The sequence below is a fragment of the Papilio polytes genome, unplaced genomic scaffold, assembly GCF_000836215.1.
Source record: "Papilio polytes unplaced genomic scaffold, Ppol_1.0 DF822733.1, whole genome shotgun sequence".
Taxonomy (NCBI): Eukaryota; Metazoa; Arthropoda; class Insecta; order Lepidoptera; family Papilionidae; genus Papilio; species Papilio polytes.
Window position 1 is genome coordinate 2,044,129 of NW_013526471.1, and position 19,082 is coordinate 2,063,210.

Genomic DNA, 19,082 nt, shown 5'->3' on the forward strand with positions numbered 1-19,082 from the left:
AAATAACTGTATTTTGAATAAGATGTGTACAGAAGTGCGCCATTCTCAGAAATATATGCAGAATGAATGGCGTTTGCGGCCGTGAACTGAAGCGCGGGAAACGCCTTTCACGAATGTTTTCTTTTACTATCTAGTGTCACTCGTGTTTTCTTTGCAGCCAGTTATTAATTATTTATCTGTGTTACTTTTAGACACAATTTTTTTTATTAAATTTGAAATTCTTAAAACCATGTTAATTACTTTTTATTGTGAGCATTAAATGCTCTTTCTTTAGATAAATAGTCGAAATCATAAATTTAATATCACAGTCACAAAATTGACCTAAACTGCCTTAAAATTATTTTATTTTTGTTCCTTATTTAATCTGCAGAAGTTCTTTAATTCCAAAAACAGCTCCATAATTCTTTTAACAACGCCGTAACTTTATTACAATGTGCCCAAACTTTTTATAAATAGGTATTTTAGTGAATAATTCGTGAAATTATACGGAGGCGTTCAATTATTCATCAGACAACGCAGGATACGCAATGAGATGCGAACATGAAGAGGGTGTGGGAAAGAGATGGGGAACTTATGAAACAGTTTATTAAGTCTGGAGAGCAAGAATCTTTAATAATAAAGTCAATTTTAAAGCATGGATGAACAAAGTAAGAATATATTATATTTTTAAATGTAACTTTCCTTCTGGAATATCCGAAAAGTTCTCAACAGTTCAATTGACTTTATAGTTTCTTGTTTTTTGTTTGACTCTCTAGGTTTGTACTTGAACGCATAATTGTTTTGATTGGAAACCATCAAGACGTAAAAACTCCCTCAAAATTTTTCAATGAACTATTTTTTCATCATTTTACTGTTTACTAATTTACTATTTTAAATTCAACAATTATTCCAATGCAATTTCAACATTGAATTAACTATATATCTTAAAAAAACAAAAAAAAAATCATTTCTGCTATGTTCGTTATTAAGAACACAGGTGTTTGAAATGAAGGTTTTTGCCTAAAAATATGTAACCATTCAGCGGACACTGATAATGCCATTCTATCGATTGAATCCATTTTCGTATAACTAAAGTTGATTTTTATTTGCACTAAAAGTATTCTGAATTTTAAATGACTAATTAGCTACATATTTAAGTTTTGAATAAATGTTTTTTTCTTTAAAAGAAATTAAGAGTTTTAATCAAAAGACAACTCCTGTTTGATTTTTAACACCACTGACATTTCCGACCATAAATTTCTCCACACGCTCGTTGATTCCATTTATTGCCTGATATGTGTTGGTTGTAAATATTGTTAATATATCTGCATTCTCTTCAGTTTAGTGTTATTATTTTACGCCATTTCACCTTGTAACCCTTTCAAAATTCAAAATCATTAAATTTGTGGAACTGTCCTGTAAAAACCACAAACCATTGCTTCAAAAATTTTCTCTCATACTTGAGTAAAATCTCATCCTTATCAAAATTACTAATATTTTTATGAATAATTTCTAATTAAATTTGGAAAAAGTAATGGAAAGGAAAAACAATCCAATTATTTTTATTAAAAAATTGCCAATTTTTTCTTTACAAAACAAATTAATCTCTAAAAGACACAATTACGAGATAAGGACCATCCATCTCGTCATCATTTGGGTCCGTAACAAAAAATCCGCTGCGGATGGTGATGATATTTAATCTGTTAAAGTGATATACATTTTTTTGTTAGTACGCAGAAAAAAAACCCTAAACCGTTACAGACAAGAGAGAAGCTACACCACAAACAATCGATAGAAATTACATTGCCTTTATTTGTTTTTTAAACAATTTTTGGTAGCAGCTTTAAACACTACATTGTGATTCTTGTGGTGATGATGATATGATGATCTGGCCCGTAGCTCGTCAGTTCAGCAGAGATGCATCTCGGTAAAGTTCTTCCTATCTTTAAATATGGGACCCCAAGCGCCGTAATCCTTTTTCTTTTCTTCTTGCTTTGTGGCCGGTGGAATTGCCATTGGCTTCCTGTAACATGTTAAAATTATCTTAAAGATGTCTTATATTTACTTCTTTTTATGATTATTCTACTATAAGATTAGTATCTTCTTGATGATGATATGACTTTAAGGGCCAGTCCCTCCGAATTGTATAGTGTTATGGAAATATCGGATTTTGTTACCTTATCTGACAGTGACGTCATTTTAAAGCTATTATCTGCTAGTTAGCTAGTTATCTGTACTCTTAACCTTTATTTGCAGTGATAGATTCGAAAAAGTCTATTTGAATGACATATGATTACAAAAAGAATAATTCTATTTACTATTTCTGCAGTTTTGTGTCTGATTTAAGTTGGTTTTGTCTTTTTCATTGCTACAATTCAAATTTTTCTTTTCTTTCTAAATTAAGTTATAGGTTCTTACTTGAAGGGAGCGGCGACGTCAAATTGCTTGCATGCTTGGTTAGCTCTTGAGGCGGTCTTGCAGTCGTCGCCGCGGGCCATTGCTGCTGTTAGTCTTCACTGAGTCAGTACGAGCCGATGGAGATGGGTGATGCGGTTCCTAGCTGTCTAGGGCACGTGCTGTATGTGGGTGAGCACCGCGTGTTCCAGACGGTTACCGGTGTTCGCTCGACGACTGCCTTTTCTTGTGCACAGGTTTTTAGCGAGCCTGGAATTTTAATGGAAAACAAATGAATCGCATAACAAAAGAATGTCGTCATTTAGATAAGATTTTTCAATTCATTTGTTCTTGATTCATTTGAGACATTAATTGGGTAATGTCAAATTAAGAACTGATTTGAAAAACGATGAGTTGACTAGAAAATACGTACATGGAAAGACCACAGAAAAATATCATACATTGTGAAGAGTCAGAGTAATTTGGAATCCCAAAAAAATGAAAAAAACTAGACATATTATTATGTTAAAGTAGTGAAGGTTTGTTTGAAGTCTATCTATATAGCAATTGTAATAAAATCTATGAATAAATTTAAGTTCTTGTTTTACGATGAATGTAATCAAGGAATTAATATTAGTTACAGCAATAGTGCACAATATAAACAGGGTAAGTACATAAAATGCATAAATTAGCATAATAAAGTCCTACAGCTCGTTAAGAACTGGATGGACGACATGATGCAATAGCAAATAAGTATGGCATCAGTGTTAAACGTGTATTATTGCTTTTGCAAAGGACTTCGCTGTTGTTAACTAAAATATATCTATACTTTGACACCATACACATCTACATTATTATTTTTTATCTACGTCGAAACGATTATATAAGAATTTGATTTGTTTTTTTCCATTTGGATTAATATTCTCTTTTTAGCATCGTGTTAGTGATGTTCAACATATTTAGTTATAAATTCCCTCTTTTTTTAATCTGAAATCACTTTAGTTTTAAGGAATGAGGTTATGTTATGAACTTTTATAATTTATAGGTACCGTTGAGGAAATTTATTTCCTATCCATTGAGGTAATATTAAAAACTCGTCATATATCTCTTGTTTTATGAGTTTGCTGATCAAAGTTATTATCTCCTCGTACTTATCCTACGTACTCTAGGTAAATATATCTTCCCTATCTCAGTTGTCAATTCCTTATTAATCATGACACCTTTTACGCAATCCATCCATCTCTTTCCATGTCTATCTCTACCGGTGTACCTCTACACTCATAACAAAAATTTGCTAATTTTAGAGTCCGTAGTAGTAATTATTAATTTACTTAGTATGGTCTCAACTTCAATCTCTACAATTATTTCACGTGAAATTTTTCCTAAAGTTCAGTGACTGATCTTAGTGGATTTATACATCGACCTCGTTGACCGGTCGTCAGTCGACAGTCACGCCTCACTCGCGTGTTCACTCCAGTTCACCTAGAAAACAGTTTTAACATATTCCGTTGTAAACATCCAACAACCAGTTCCGAATTAATAACAACTACGTCATATGCGCGCGCAATACTTCTGATCGAAATGTTTGGTTTTTTTACACACGTGAGAACTTTTTAAGGTGAAAGTAATAAAATAACAGTTTAAATTAAGTACGAATTTACGTTCGAAGTTAGAAATCAAGCTGGTAAAAGGCATGTCGATTTACTATTATTGCATAGGATTTTTAAAGCGAATGTAAATTGATCAGCACTCAATAAAGCAAAACATTAAAGAGTGTGATCTAGATGTACTCATTTTTTTCATTTAAAAGTCTTCAAAAGTGTTTACCATTAATGACATTATCATCTCTACATACATGTGGTGAAGAAATTGAGAAGCAAAAGGTTAGCGTGGTATGGACATATTATGCGACGAGACGATGGGTACATAAATCAGAAAGTGTTAAGAATGAATGTGGATGGCTACAAAGGAAGAGGAAGACCGAAGAAAGTATGGATGGATTGTGTGAAAGTGGATATACTTAAGAAGGGAGTAGTTTCAGATATGACGACTGATAGAGATGTATGGAAGAGCAGCACATACTGTGCCGACCCTCCGTAAGGGATAAGAGCAAGTTGATGACCATCTCTACATGCAATAAACGTAATTAACTTCTCTTCAATTAAACGTAAAATTACACACTGTTTGCTGTTTTTAAAGGAAAACAAATGTTATGCAATGTTAATTATAACCGTTTACTTTATCAAAACATAAAAAAATAGGAAACGCAAGTTACGTAACTATTTTTGCAACAGCTACGAAACACTTTGTAGAGATGCAAAAATAAGTAAAGTGACTTTCACATTTTTTACATCAAATTAAATTAATGACTGCTAAAACTGTTATTTGTTTTATCAATAACCTAAAACAACAGTTTCATTTTAACAGCTAAGACCAACAAAATCATTACAAATGTAGGTCTCCTTTCGCAAAACTTCGAAAGACACAACTAAATGTTTCTTTGCAGGCATTTTGGCGGTGAAAACCAACGAAAACATATACAGAAAAAGGTACTTTGTCATCCATACATCTCTATTAGAAGTTTTATCTATTCACTTCCTCCACACTATACGCACACTTTGGATATAGTTTCGATAACACAACAAAGAAGGGTTAAGGTTCTAATGTAAACGTATGAATCCTGAACAAGTTTAAAATTACAAAATGATTTGAACAGCCATAGGAATGTGACAATATTGTGATATAAATAAACACAAGGAGTTCGATTAATTGCAATTTGATAACATGAACTAGCAACATAGATAATTGATGAAGTTTTACATATAAACTAAGTAAGCTTTGACATTTCCTCTGTTCTTTTCCTAACTCTTTCTAAACTAAGCGAAGTCGACAGGATCTCTTTCTCTCCAATACACGGAATTGTAGATAAGAATCACGCTCTTGGGAGGAAAGTTACCATATGAGACAAAGGGTGTTATTCTTTCTGTAGCAGATTTTAATGACGATTTTAAACGTCTATACGAAGAGAAGGTAAGTAGGAGGAAGTAAGTAAAAGGTTAGCGTGGTATGGGCATTATGAGGAGGGATGAATCGCATGTTACAAGGAGAACGTTAGTTATAAGTGTGGAGGTACATCGGAAGAGGTAGACCTATAAAGAGATGGATGGATTGCGTAAAAGGTGACAAAATCAAAAAGGGAGTGATGACTGAGATGACGTATGATAGGGTTATGTGGAGGACAAAAACCAGCTGCGCCGATCCTACGGGAGTATGATAAGGAGAAAGATGATGATGATGAAACACCTATAACATAAAACGGGTCAGTTGCGTCCTAAAAATAAATATTCTCGCAAACTGGGAGTTCCTTAAATGAATTTGATAAGAGCTTGATATTCGATCAATTATATATACTAGTATTTATAAAGAGATTTTTTTTTAATTTCTGTATGTATTGAAATAACATAACCAATTAGGTCGATATAGTGTTCTTCATCTCTTTTTAGTGATTACCCTCGCTTTATTATTCTTCTAACCACTTTTATCATGATTGACTACTGCAGTTTTTCCCTTTATGCACTAGCTTTCGCGACTCAGTACGCGTTGAATTAAAAAAAAATCAGAAGGAAGTAGCATATATGTTCTTCCAGACTATAGTCTACATCCATGATTAATTACATCGAGATCTGTTCAACATGTATCTTAATACTAGTAATATAATAATCAACTTTAACGTTTATGCACAACAATATAATATTTCTTCTTCTTTAGATAATTGTTTTGTAAAAAGTTATAAGTGATTCGTGTTGTATAGATCTTGTCTCAGTCTTCTATTTGATGTCCTAGAAACTTAAGTTATATAAAATTCAACTAAATAGCATTACAATAGTATCTTATTTATTAAGTTAAAAGTTACTTTTAGGTTAAGAATAAGATGTTATTTTTGTAAAAGTTTATCCTTAATAGTCATAATGTCTTGAACAAAAGAGATTTATATAAAAGTGCAATGTGCTTTAGTGAAAACTGGTTCGACAACCACGAACCTATCACATGATACAAGAAACCAGTGCAACTAACCTGGGTAAAAATTTGTCGGTGATCGCGAATTTTCTCTTCGATTTTGTCATTGACACCCAATAATTTCTATAGGAAAAATTTCAAAAAAAAACACTCCGAAAATGTTCAGAATTTAGCTGCCGATTAGTGCGCGAGCCGAATACTAACTGACACCGGTTGTGCGAGGCTTGCATTTATGTACACCAAAGGAACTGGCCGGTAACTTGTTTGGATATACACATACGTCGACGATATAATTAATTCTATGACGGATTTTTCCTCCAAATTCAACATTTCACCTTTTGCATCACATTTCGTTTAATAGGATTTTAAATTGAAGTATTTTAAATATAATTCCATATTCAGCTGTAAAACCCCTTCTTGGATATTCGTATCGTTGTTAATATATTTTTAACTAGATCATAACGTCCACATGGAATAGAAAAAAGTAAAAATCATAGCCTATGTTACTCAGCGATAAGTTAATTTTTAAACGGTGAAAGATTGTATTAAATCGGTCCAATAGTTTTTGCGTTATTTCAATATATACAGAGATCCAAAAAAAAAAACAAATCTTTCTTTTTTATAATACTAGTATACTCGTTGATAATTAATCGAATATCAAGCTCGTATCAAATTCATTTAAGGAACTCTCAGTGCGAAAACATTTAAATTTAGGGCGCAACTGACCCGTTTTATGCTACTTCTTTTTGCCATCATCTCTCTGTACTTATCCAACTTAAGTAAACTCAGCGCACCTTTTGTCCTCTAAGTAAATCTATCTTCCGTCATCTCAGTCATCACTCCGTTCTTGATGTCACCTTTCACGCATTCCATCTCTTCCTAAGCCTACCTGTACTAGTATACCCCTCCACACTCATAACATAAGTTCACTTACATTACTTGTTGGTGCTTGCGACTTTGTCCGCGTCAAATCAAAAAATAATAAAAAACATACCCTATGTTAGTCATTGATAACGTTGCTTTTTTATAGTGAAAGAGTTTTGGAAATCGGCCCAGTAGTTTTTGAGTTATTTCAATTCATACAAAAATATAAATCTTTTCTCTGTATAGCAGCATAGATATGACTAGTACTTTGTAGTTGTAGTTGTAATCAATTATTGGGTTTCAATAAATTTACTATTTAGACCACCATAACATTTATTTAGTTGAATATACTTAGGTAATAATATCGTTTTTAACCTTAATTTTAACAGAGAAGTTAAAACAAGGTCATGGAGAAATGTTATTGAATTTAAATTACAATGTCTTGATAACTAATTTCCGTATTGTTATTGATCCAATTCGTAAACCTTGCTCTTGCTATCTTTCTTAAAGTTTTTTGGGTATTAAGTGGGTAAGGTCCTTCCTGAAAATAGATTTTTCATCTACTCTAAGAAAGTCCACTTAGTGATTCTGGTTGAATGGTCATTGGCGCCTCGTATTATTCTCAATTGATGAGAATAAAAAGTTTCATCTGTCCCACCTTTTGTGACGAAGGGACGGTTGGAATATATTTGATTTCATAACTGTTTCATCTGTCACCTTATTGGTGATAGTGGGACTAAAAGTGAAAAGTGGAGATAGAGCGGGGTGACAGTTGGGAATAAACCGGCGCCTCGGTCACACTCTGCCAGTTATTTGACGGCTTCAATCAGTAACGGCCAAGTGTGAACCGTGCATTATATCTGACTAGTCTTCTACTATGCAGATTGTTATAGAATATAGAGATGTTTTCAAAACGTTTGAAACGCACACACGTGCCTCACGTCACGTAGTTGGCTGCCGCGTCCTATATCACATTGAACAGGTATATGTTAAATCATAAAATACATATAATTAGAAACATTTGCATTCTTGTTCCACCAGTTAGATGTAATTGCAATGTAAAGGACGCAGCCTTGGATTCATTTTATTGTACAATTGCAGAAATATGTGGTTACAAAATGCAAAATGATATATCTTTTCTCTCAATCTACTCTCTCTCCCCAATGTCTTTCTTCTTTTCTTTTTTTTACCAAACGTAAACTGCAAATTCCATGAGGGTCTATTACGAGTATTAGCGTGACAGTTGCGAGAACGTATTCGTTACGTTATCGACAAAGTATGTTTGTTGGTGTAGTTTTCATCCGGTAGAGGCGCTGATTACAACAATCTCACGACTATTATACTAATACTTACTTAATATTATAAATGCGAAAGTTTAAATGGATGGATGGATGGATAGATGGATGTTTGTTACAGTTTGTAGCCTAAACTGCTAAACGGATCTCAATGAAAGTTGACATATACATATGTAGAAGATAGTCTGAAAGAACACATAGGCTACTTACTATTGTGTTTTTTTATTCCACGCGGACGGAGTCGCGGGCGAAAACTAGTTAGAAATAAGCCTTGGTTGTTGCTGATTTGAATATAGGAATATTGGGGTAAAATTAATTCATTACGATTTTGTTTTTTTTTTAGCTCACCGCATCATCATGGCCCCACCGACCCTCGGGTCATACGGGCCGAATCGCGGGAGGGGCGCGCGGTTTGGCCGGTTTCGGCTCCGCACGCACCTTCTTGACTCCCTACAAGTTATTTCGTCCGTTCCTTAGTGTTGAGTCACTCTCCCCCTAATGGGCATGACGAAACATGAACACCATCGCCATCCACTCCAGCGCCTATTCTAGCCTGCAACTTCGATGATGCCATCGATGCGCGAACTCACGCAGCCTAGCATAGTTCGCCCCGTTGTTGACAAGATCCAGATAGAAGATATATCGGACCCGGATCCCGCCGAGTAATCCCATCCATCATCTTCATTCTCAGGTCTGCATACTGAGGACACTCCCGCAGAACGTGATGAGCATCCTCCTCATCCTCACCGATTTTTCATCATCATTACGATTATTAGATGTTTTATATTACACAAGGACTTGTATTTGACAAGTTCTTTTATTCCGTAAGTATCGAAGTTTCAAGTTCATAGGATGAGCTGATATAAAATGACATTGCTACAATTACAAGGAAGGCTAAACAGTTTAAATAACGTTTATTGTACACTTGACTAAAAAAACATTGCAAAAAATGTAACTACATATATGATGCTAACTATACAGCGTGATATTTTTTTACTGTTTTAGATTTTTTCATTTTGGAGACTGATTACTTAAATAACTTATAAAAATATAGTTATTTTGTTTTTTCCTGTTAGGAAGTTAGAAATTTGCAAATTAAAAATATATTAAGGCCGACTATAGTTGTGTTGACGATAGAACATATGTAAAAATAAATTTCCGGTTTTACGTATCAACTAAATCAATATTTTTTTTCCTAATTCTGAATTTATTGAGGAAAATATTGGTATTAATTTGGAATGACCAAAAAAAATTGTAGGCCAAAAAAATAACATTTTATTGTTTTATCGCTTATTTTTATTTATTTATTTTATTTATTGATTATAAATACAGTACAATATCGTCTTCTTTTCCTTCAGGTTCTTAAACCTTTTGGTTTGTGAGAACCCTGCACATTCTCGTTGGGTAGTTACATTTTTTTTTTGCATGCGACATTGGTAGTGCCCGCTTTAACATGTTAGCACTGCAGGGCCGGCACGCCCCCAGTAATACCACGACCACACAGAAGACAGGCGTCAAATGGAAGCAATTCCGTGTTTCGTCTGATGTGAGTGTGGTGCCGGAGACCTAATTTAAGTCCCTTTCCCTTTACCACCCTTTTCTTATAAAGAGAGGTTGGGAAGAGGAAGTGGATTTGACGGTGGAGGAGATGCATAGGAAGAGGAAATATCCTCTTTATGTGCGTCTCCTCCTCCGTCGGATAAGGGTAGGCAACGCATCTGCAATTGCGGATGTCTGTGGGCAGCGGTCGCTTCGCCATTTTGGCGATTTCAGGTGGCCGCTTGCTCGTTTGCCACCTTATGTTATAAAAAAAAATGCGACAGATACGGCTTACACGTCATGCATAAACTATGGAGTTGAGACATTATAATTTATGAATGCAATAAATGTGATGCATGTTATAAACTTATATATATTATTCAGTGTAAGGCTTAATGATAATATTTTCATTTCTATTCTTCCTTGTTCTGTACATCCATTCCATTAAAAGTACTGCAAAAGCTATGATAATACCTGAAATATTAAATAAGAAACTATATATATATCATATAAACTCTAAAACTATCGCATTTATTTTAAACATTATTTCTATCAACAGTAGTTTTTAGTTTGTAAGTAAGTTTTTCTCTAAATTACATTGGTACAGATAATAAAGAAAGTACGTAAATCACATTTAACGGTAGAGCCCGCTTTAACATCGTCACACTAATGAGCCGGCTCGCCCCCAGTAATACCACGACCACACAGAAAACAGGCGTGAAGTGGAAGCAATTCCGCATACAGTCTGATGAGTGTGTCGGAGGCCTCATTTTAGTCCCTTTTCCTTTCCACTCTTTTCTTAAGGAAAGGAAAAGTGGATTTCACGGTAGAGGAGATGCATATGAAGGGGTAATGTTCTCTTATGTGCGTCTCCTCCTCCGTCAATGAAGGGACAACGCATCTGCAATTGCGGATTGTTTATGGGCAGCGGTCGCTTTCCATGTCGGTGGATTCAGGTGGCCGCTTGCTCGTTTGCCACCTTATATTATAAAAAAAAATCAATAACTATGTAGAATTCATAAATAATTATAAAAAAACTACATTTCGCCAGGAACTCCATACACGAGGAATTTAGAAAAGCAGGTAGCCTATGTTTTCTTCCAGACTATCCTCTTCATCTTTGCAAAATTTCATCGACATCCATTCAGCAGTTAAGATACAAACTTTAAAAAATATCTATCCAAAAGCATTTATAATATTAGTAAAATTACCAAGAAATAGCACAAAGAAAGATCCCTGCATGTCTCTTAAATTGACTGTGTGGTTGTCGATCTCTTGCGAAGTGATGGTGGTCTTCCAGCAGCGGTCGCGCTTCGGCAAATAGTTACTCAACCATTTAGTTATTAGACCGGCTTTATGCATACGATATATCCTATAATATACAATATCAATATTAAAAACTAGCTTTCGCCCGCGACTCCGTCCGCGTGGAATTAAAAAATATTGTAAAATATACCATATGTTCACAGATAAATTACCTTTGTAAGGGTGAAAGTATTTTTTAAAATCCGCCCATTAGTTTTTGAGCCTATTGATTACAATCAAACAAAGTTTGTCTCTTTATAATATTTGCAGAGATAACACAGAACAGTAAAGGACAGATCTGTTAAGACACTACGAACATATAATCACTATAACAAAAGAGAAATGAAATAAGGTAATAACCTGAATAACAATGGATGGCAACAGTGTGGGAGAATTTGAAAAAGCCTGAGACTTGAAAATGATTTATATTATCAAGCTTGTTAGACCTACAGTAGCGCCACAGTGATCAAAGTAAACTTGACAAAAACTTACTCTTTGTTGAAAACAGGAAGGTAAGGACTACCAGCAGGAACAATCATGGCCACTTTTTCATACATAAACTCTTCCGCACCTAAATAATTAATAAAAAGAAATGCGAAATGCTCAATACAAGGAAATACTTGTAAAAACATTTGTTTTATTACGAGACAATAAGAAGTAAAACTATAAACCATAGAGTTACATAGTTCGTTTGTGACTTAACTAGCTTTACCCAGCGTTTCCTTTCGCGTTAAATTAAAAAGTAAATAGCCTATGTGTTCATCCAGATTATCCTCTACATCTGTGCCAAACATCAATATTAAACAGTTTAGGCTACAAACTCTAACAAACATCAATCTTAACTTTCGCATTTATAATATTAGTAAGAAGTAAGGTTATAAAAGGTAATTTACAAAGTGCTTACTAATGGTAAAATCGCATCTGTCAGTGTCGAGCGTGGCCGCGCGCATCACATAGCTCAGTCGCATCTTCCAGTCTATTATTACATGCCTTTGTTTACGAACTCGATTTAATATCGATTTATCTAAAACAGACAAATGCCATTAACTCGTATCGATAGTGCTGATTGTGTTTTAAACAAAACCAATTAACTAACAAACCAGAAATTAACAAGGAATTAAATATTTGTAATACCGAAAAAACATTGTCAAAATCTGTACCAAAGTACCAAGTAGATTGCAATTGAGGTATTTAACAATAGCTGTTGCTCGCGACTTCGCCTGCATGTATTTAAAACATAGCCTATGTTATTCACAGATAAATTACCTTTCTAACGGTGAAAGAATTTCATTAAAATCGGCCCAGTAGTTTTTGAGTTATTATAATACATACAAAAATACAAATCTTTGTATGTATTATAATAACGTGTTGTATAATAACACGTTTACGTGGACTTAAAAAAATAAAAGTAAGTAGCATATGTGTTCTTCCAGACTATCCTCTATATCTATGTCAAATTTCACCGAAATACTTAAGCCTTTTAGGCTACAAACTCTAACACACATCTATCGACACTTTTGCATTAATAATATTAGTAAGATAGTACAGATATACCTGAACGATGTTTACTTTCCACACTGCCAGTGGACGACAATAATTCAGCGCCTTTCAGCAAAGAAATGTATTTGGGCTCATCCGAGTTCTAAAGAATTATATTTAAAAGTTTTAGTATGGAAAAAAACCAATTCACATTAAAAGCGGGCGCAAACATTTGACTAAATTATCGCAAAACTATTGTGGGATTGTCGATTGTTTCAACTGTTTGCACAACAAAAAAATGAGTAGTGTGCGCACTTCCATATAAGCTCGCAGGAAGCGAGACTAAACAGTTCTGCGATAGTTTAGTCCAAAGTGTGCGAGCAATAATTCTAACCTTTAATTCCATTTCTAAATAAGATCCCTTATTAATAGACCATGTGTATACATCCTTATTTTGGAGTAGTTCGGTCACTGTAGTGACAGGTACCTCCTGTTTAGGAAATGTGAGGAAAGCAACCAAATTGCCAGAATATGTGGTGACCACAACTAACACAACTAACCACCAAGTTCCGACAACTAGACGACCACTGTCCGCTCGAGGGAGATACATACCACCTAAAAAATATTATACTTCAATGCTAATACCACAGAAAAAAAAATGTTCGTATCATACATTCGATAACATCGTTCTATCTTCAAACAAAAGCTTTATTTGTTATTTGTTTATCTTTTTTATTAAACAATAAAAATGCAGCAAAAGAAATATTATGCGTGCTATGATTGGCACATTGTTATTTTTAATTTTCTACTAGCTGTTTCTCGCGATTTCGCCCGCATGAAATTAAAAAAATATTGCCTATGTCAGTCACAGATAAATTACCTTTCTAATGGTGAAAGAATTTTTAAAATATCCCAAGTAGTTTTTTAATTATTTCAATACATACAAAAAAACAAATCTTTCCTCTTTATAATATTAGTAAAGATAAAACACACTTTTGCTAAAAATCGTAAAATGGAACCTTGCAAACGCCGCGTTGGTTTGTCCGGGGGTTACTTCGTCAGGTGTTTTTATTTAAATTTTTCAGAACAATGTTATTATTATACAAATTTCTTTACGTCTATCCTAGTACCAACCTTGTTGCAACAACGCGCCATAAATATACCATAAACAATTATGTATTGTTGACAAACCACCTTGGCGAGTTATCTTCATGGCTTCATAATACGGGCTGAGACGATGAACAACATACAAAGTGGGCCCCATTAGTACTACTGCGAAACCTAAACATAACCATGTCTGAAAAAAAACATAATATTAATAGATCTAAACAAGCAATTACTTTTAATTTATTTATCAACTAGCTTTCCCCATGACTTCGTTCGCGTGGAATTAAAAAAAAAGTAGCCTATTCCAAACTATACTGTACACTCCAAATGTCATCGAAATCCATTCAGCCGTTTAGGTTACAAAATCTAACAAACGTCCATATATCGAAATTTTCACATATTAGTAAGATAGTTTTAGTACTTACGTCAGCAGTGAAAGGCAATAGGAACAGCATAGCCCGGCTGAGTTCCCGCGGCCGCGCGATCAGAAACGCGTACGGCTGCGTGCTCACAGCCAGCGTCCAGTTTATACCTAGGAATAAAACATTAACTGTAACATAGTATCCTAATTGACTCTTAAGAATTCTTAAAATAAAACAATCTACAATTAAACTTATAGCCGGTTTTCCAGCTAAATATAATAATTTGTTAGTTTGGTACATTGTCATGAAATCCGTTTTCGAACTTCGTAACATTGTATTTAACTCTGTTTTTACTTAGGTCAACGTAATAAATAAATGAAAATTCATCAACTCAACAACGAGAAAAAACTAGAGGTCAAATAACGCAGTATACTAAATGCGTAGCTATTTCATAACGAATAGGAAACCTGGCATAAGTTACCTGTCATGGTGTCAGTGAAGACGCTGAAGGCGGCCGCGCCCAGCGCAGCTTGACCCTTCGCAATAGCTGACATTGACAGTTTGCTATTTTCACTGTGGATCATCTACAAAATTTTAAGGGTGATTTTCATACTTATGATTAAAATTAATTAAATTGGACAAAGAGATTCTATTCTATTCACTATAAGGTTTAAACTGTAAAGAAAATCACTATTGTGCTAGGATTGGTACAACACTATGGTATTTCATTAGCATACGTCCCGTCCCTATCTAATTTTAGGCTTAATTTTAGTCCTTTTCCCTTCCCACCCATTTCTTAAGAGGAAAGGATGGGAAGGAAAAGTGGACTTGACGATAGAGGAGGCGCATAGGAAGTGGAAATATCCCCTTTATTTGCGTCTACTCCGTCAATTAAGAGGCAACGCATCTGCAATTGTGTATGTGCAGCGCTCGCTTTCCATTTCGGTGGATTCAGATGGCCGCTTGCTCGTTTGCCAAATTACAATATAAAAAAATCTGACAGCTGTCAATGTCATTCAGACATATTGGATTAGCGCGCCATTCCGGAAGTTAGTAGTTTGAGTGTAGAAATTAATTACGATGTTACAATAATATTACTGTCGAATACGTACGTCTAAAGATGTGTTCTTATAATTCTGTTTGAAATTATTTGCCAGTAGAAGTCGAATCCTAAAAAAGAGATATACCAAAGAATTAAGCGTTACATAATTGAATAAATGTTTTTAATAGATAATATTTACGTAAAATTCTTGTTTCTTGCAAGCTGTTTGACAATATCAAAAATAAGTCCGCCGTAACTGACGACAGCTCCTGATTCGTTCATCTGCAGGATTGTCCATGGCGGGTTCTGAAGATAATAATGTATATTATAAAGAGTATACTAATATTAGTTATAAAGAGGAAAGATTTGTATTTTTGCAATTATTGAAATAACTCAAAAACTACTAGGCTGATATCAAAATTCCTTTACCATTAGAAAGCTATGTTATCGCTAAGTAACACAGGCTTTTTATTATTTTTTTAATTTCACGCAAGCAATAGGTAGTAATAACTAAATTAACAGAGAAAAGAAAGTTAATAATTAGGTATAATATGTATTTTAGTTTCAGATTAAAAAAACATAAAACCTTTCCTGCATACTTCCATATCTACATCCACTACCTTTTACAACTATCTTTTATTCTAACGCACTCTTTCTATTCATAATCTATCAGTACTTTCTTCTGCCATCCTCTACCTTTATGGCAATTTCACCTTATTAATTTCTTGGATATTGTAAACGTGTTTTAATGTTTCTCACATGATATGTAACAATAGGTAGCTCCTTCCCTCGGAAGCCATGCGCCACGTGAGGGAACAGAACATCGTTGAACTTGACGCCATCCGCCGCCCGCCAACTGCCAACCTTTCAACATTAGTGTGAGTGAGACAGACTACCCATCTTGTTTCTCGCTCGTGTAACAAAACATACAAGGTCATGCTTGATTGATTTTAGATCTTAAACTTTTCGTTTCAAATATCTATTTTGAATACGTCGTATCAAAACTGTTCAAATTCGATGAGTATTTAAAACTTACTTGCAACATTTTGACCTCCTCTATGACACCCTTGGTGTTATTATCTTCGGAGATCGCGGTATCAGCTTGTCGATAAGTTGCACCCCAAGTATCCGCTGCCATCGCCCGCCATCTCGTACAGTTCCCACATCTGCTGTTTACTTGCATATGTTGCTAAAATACCAACAGCGGACACACAACTATAAATCGAATCAACTAAAAAGCTCATAATAATCGAAGCGAGACTGAACAGTAGTGCGATAGTTTAGTCGAAGATATGCGCGCCCTAAGTATCAAGGTCGATGCCATCCTTCTGTTTTACCAACCTGTATGTGTTTCAAGAGATCGTTTCTTCGTTGCAACTTCGTTGGTCTGATCGCTTCCCACTCCTCGTCGGACACTTGAGCTGCAATATCGAACTCATCCTGCACCGCGGAGTCCAGAGCAGATATGAAAGCCTTCATCATTTCTTGAGAGTAGCACATCAAACCGTTCTAAAACAACGCAATGATTGAAGCAAGATAAAGGCAAGAGGTTATCTTTTTTTTTATTACATCAGGAGGCAAAGGAGCATGCGACCTCCTGAATTCGTTGCCCTTAATCATGCACATAAAGAGGACATTTCCCCTTCCTATGCGTCTCATCCACCGTCATATCCAATTTTACTTCCCATCCATTTCGTATAAGAAAATGGTGGGGAAAGGAACTAAAATCAAACCTTAGGCTCCACACTCATCAGACGAAACGCGAAAGTGCTTCCACTTCACGTCTGACGTCTGTCTTCTGTGTGGTCGTGGTAGTACTGTGGGCGAGCCGGCCCTACAGTGCGACCTTGTTAAAGCAGGCTCTACAACTATTCTTTTACATACTAATATTTTTATATATAGTGCGAAAGTTTGTATGAATGGATGGATGGATGTTTGTCAGAGTTCGTAGCTTAAACTTCTGAACGTATGTCGATGAAATTTAAAATAGATGTAGAGCATAGTTTGAAAGAACACATAGGCTACTCACTTTTGTTTTTTAATTCCACGCGGGCGGAAGCTAGTCTAAAATCAATATTCATACCTTACAATCCATACTATTATCAGTAACATTATAGATGTAGGCAACATTTTCTCCTTCATAGAGGATATCAATAGCGGCTGCAAGGTCGCTGCTTTGAGCGCTGGTGTCCGCCACCACGTACAGCCACTGCGCCTGCCCGTGCGACAGCATCAGCTCACGAGCTGTGTCTGCTATAGCCAACATCACTTCTAAAGTCACCACCGCTATGAAGTTTTCACCTACAATATCAAGTTCAAAAGTAAACTCGTCTTCTAATGTCTTTTCTAAAGTCTTCTACATCGTTACCCGAAGATTGTAATTTTTTTTCCATTCAAAACATTCGTACCAATTTTTTTAACCGGCAATTTGGATAATACTCGTCGTATCTCCTTCTTCCTTAAATATTCGTTGACTTCGTGCTTCATCTTGTATACAGACACCGAGACCGAGGACACCTTTTCGTCGTCTATTTGCCGTGTCAGGGACTGCACCACGCGAGATATCGTATCCCTGTCTATCAGGTAACAATTAGATCTATGTCTTATGTGAATTCTTTTATAACACCTTAGGTTCCTAAAGTAATTGTTGCGTCTATTAATGAGAAACCACTGCGAGAGACATCCTTATCTTCTTAGATCTTAAGCCACTCCTCGTCTATACTAATATTATAAAGAGGAAAGATTTGTATTTTTGTATGTATTGAAATAACTCAAAAACTACTGGGCCGATTTCAAAAATTCTTTCGCCATTAAAAAGCTACGTTATCAGTGAGTAACGTAGGCTATATTTTTTTATTTCTCGCTGGAAAGTCATAAGCAACAGTACCTTGTAATATCCAAATGTCAATCTATGTCAATTCCTACATGAACTGCTACGGGTAATCTCTTTAGGTTAAATTTGATTGTACTTACATTGTTCATAATATAAAATAGTTATATTAATTAACCTAAAGGTAATATGGGTAAATAAGTTAACATGGTATCGGCATGTTATGAGAAAGGATGAATCGCATGGTACAAAGAGAACGTTAGCTACACCGGTAGAGGTAGACCTAGAAAGAGATGGATTGCGTGAAAGGTGACATGAAGAAGGGAGTGATGACTGAGATGACAAATGATAAGGTAGGGGAGAAGAATTCATCTTCAGCCCATACTTAAGGTAGCATCATGTAGTATGATGGCGGATTTCCAGTCGAACGCTTTCGTCGTCCTCATATCCAGCATTAGCTGGGCCAACTCCTGGCCCGGCTCGGTGTAAGTAACTGTCATCGCTCTGTCCACCGGCAGCCGAGGACAATCGACTTCTGTCAATGCGAACAGCAGAAGCTCTTCCTCTTCGGTCCTCGAGAATAAAGACCACGTGTCCTCGCAAGACGCTACACTGAAGACTGCGATAAATCCTGCGAAATCAAAATTACATTTGAATGCAAATAAGCAACCGTAAATCAATTCTATTTGAGCTAATGGAGGTAATTAGATTTAGAGCCGGCGCACACCTTTGATTAAACTATCGCAAAACTGTTGTGCGATTGGCGATTGTTTCGCAGCCAATTCATTAGTTACATAACTAAAAATCGAGTAGTGTGCGCACCTTTAGCGAGCGTTCGCACGGACGCGAAAACGCTAGGCGGTAACTAT

The 19,082-nt window shown here is 35.3% G+C and overlaps 1 protein-coding gene and 1 long non-coding RNA gene across 4 annotated transcripts in view; both read right to left on the bottom strand.

The window, feature by feature from the left end:
- Positions 1-1,656: 1,656 nt before the first annotated feature.
- On the bottom strand, positions 1,657-6,601 carry LOC106105797. The gene is made up of 3 exons (XR_001225755.1): positions 6,448-6,601; positions 2,398-2,643; positions 1,657-2,002 (listed from the first exon to the last, which is right to left on the bottom strand). It is a non-coding gene; the product is annotated as an uncharacterized LOC106105797 (long non-coding RNA).
- A 3,699-nt stretch (positions 6,602-10,300) lies between these two features.
- The window catches only part of LOC106105821 (glutamate receptor 2), an 11,966-nt gene continuing 3,184 nt past the window's right edge, over positions 10,301-19,082 (bottom strand). For all 3 annotated transcript variants that reach the window (XM_013286278.1, XM_013286276.1, XM_013286275.1), the window contains exons 4-20: positions 18,599-18,844; positions 17,792-17,959; positions 17,467-17,684; positions 16,725-16,892; positions 16,420-16,572; positions 16,143-16,247; positions 15,583-15,689; positions 15,454-15,511; positions 14,823-14,925; positions 14,405-14,511; positions 14,007-14,169; positions 13,267-13,487; positions 12,948-13,035; positions 12,298-12,417; positions 11,886-11,964; positions 11,300-11,460; positions 10,301-10,562 (exon numbers count right to left, since the gene is read on the bottom strand). In XM_013286278.1, coding sequence (XP_013141732.1) covers positions 10,465-10,562; positions 11,300-11,460; positions 11,886-11,964; positions 12,298-12,417; positions 12,948-13,035; positions 13,267-13,487; positions 14,007-14,169; positions 14,405-14,511; positions 14,823-14,925; positions 15,454-15,511; positions 15,583-15,689; positions 16,143-16,247; positions 16,420-16,572; positions 16,725-16,892; positions 17,467-17,684; positions 17,792-17,959; positions 18,599-18,844 — 2,363 coding nt within the window. In that variant the 3' untranslated portion in view covers positions 10,301-10,464. The remainder of the gene's footprint in view (positions 10,563-11,299; positions 11,461-11,885; positions 11,965-12,297; positions 12,418-12,947; positions 13,036-13,266; positions 13,488-14,006; positions 14,170-14,404; positions 14,512-14,822; positions 14,926-15,453; positions 15,512-15,582; positions 15,690-16,142; positions 16,248-16,419; positions 16,573-16,724; positions 16,893-17,466; positions 17,685-17,791; positions 17,960-18,598; positions 18,845-19,082) is intronic.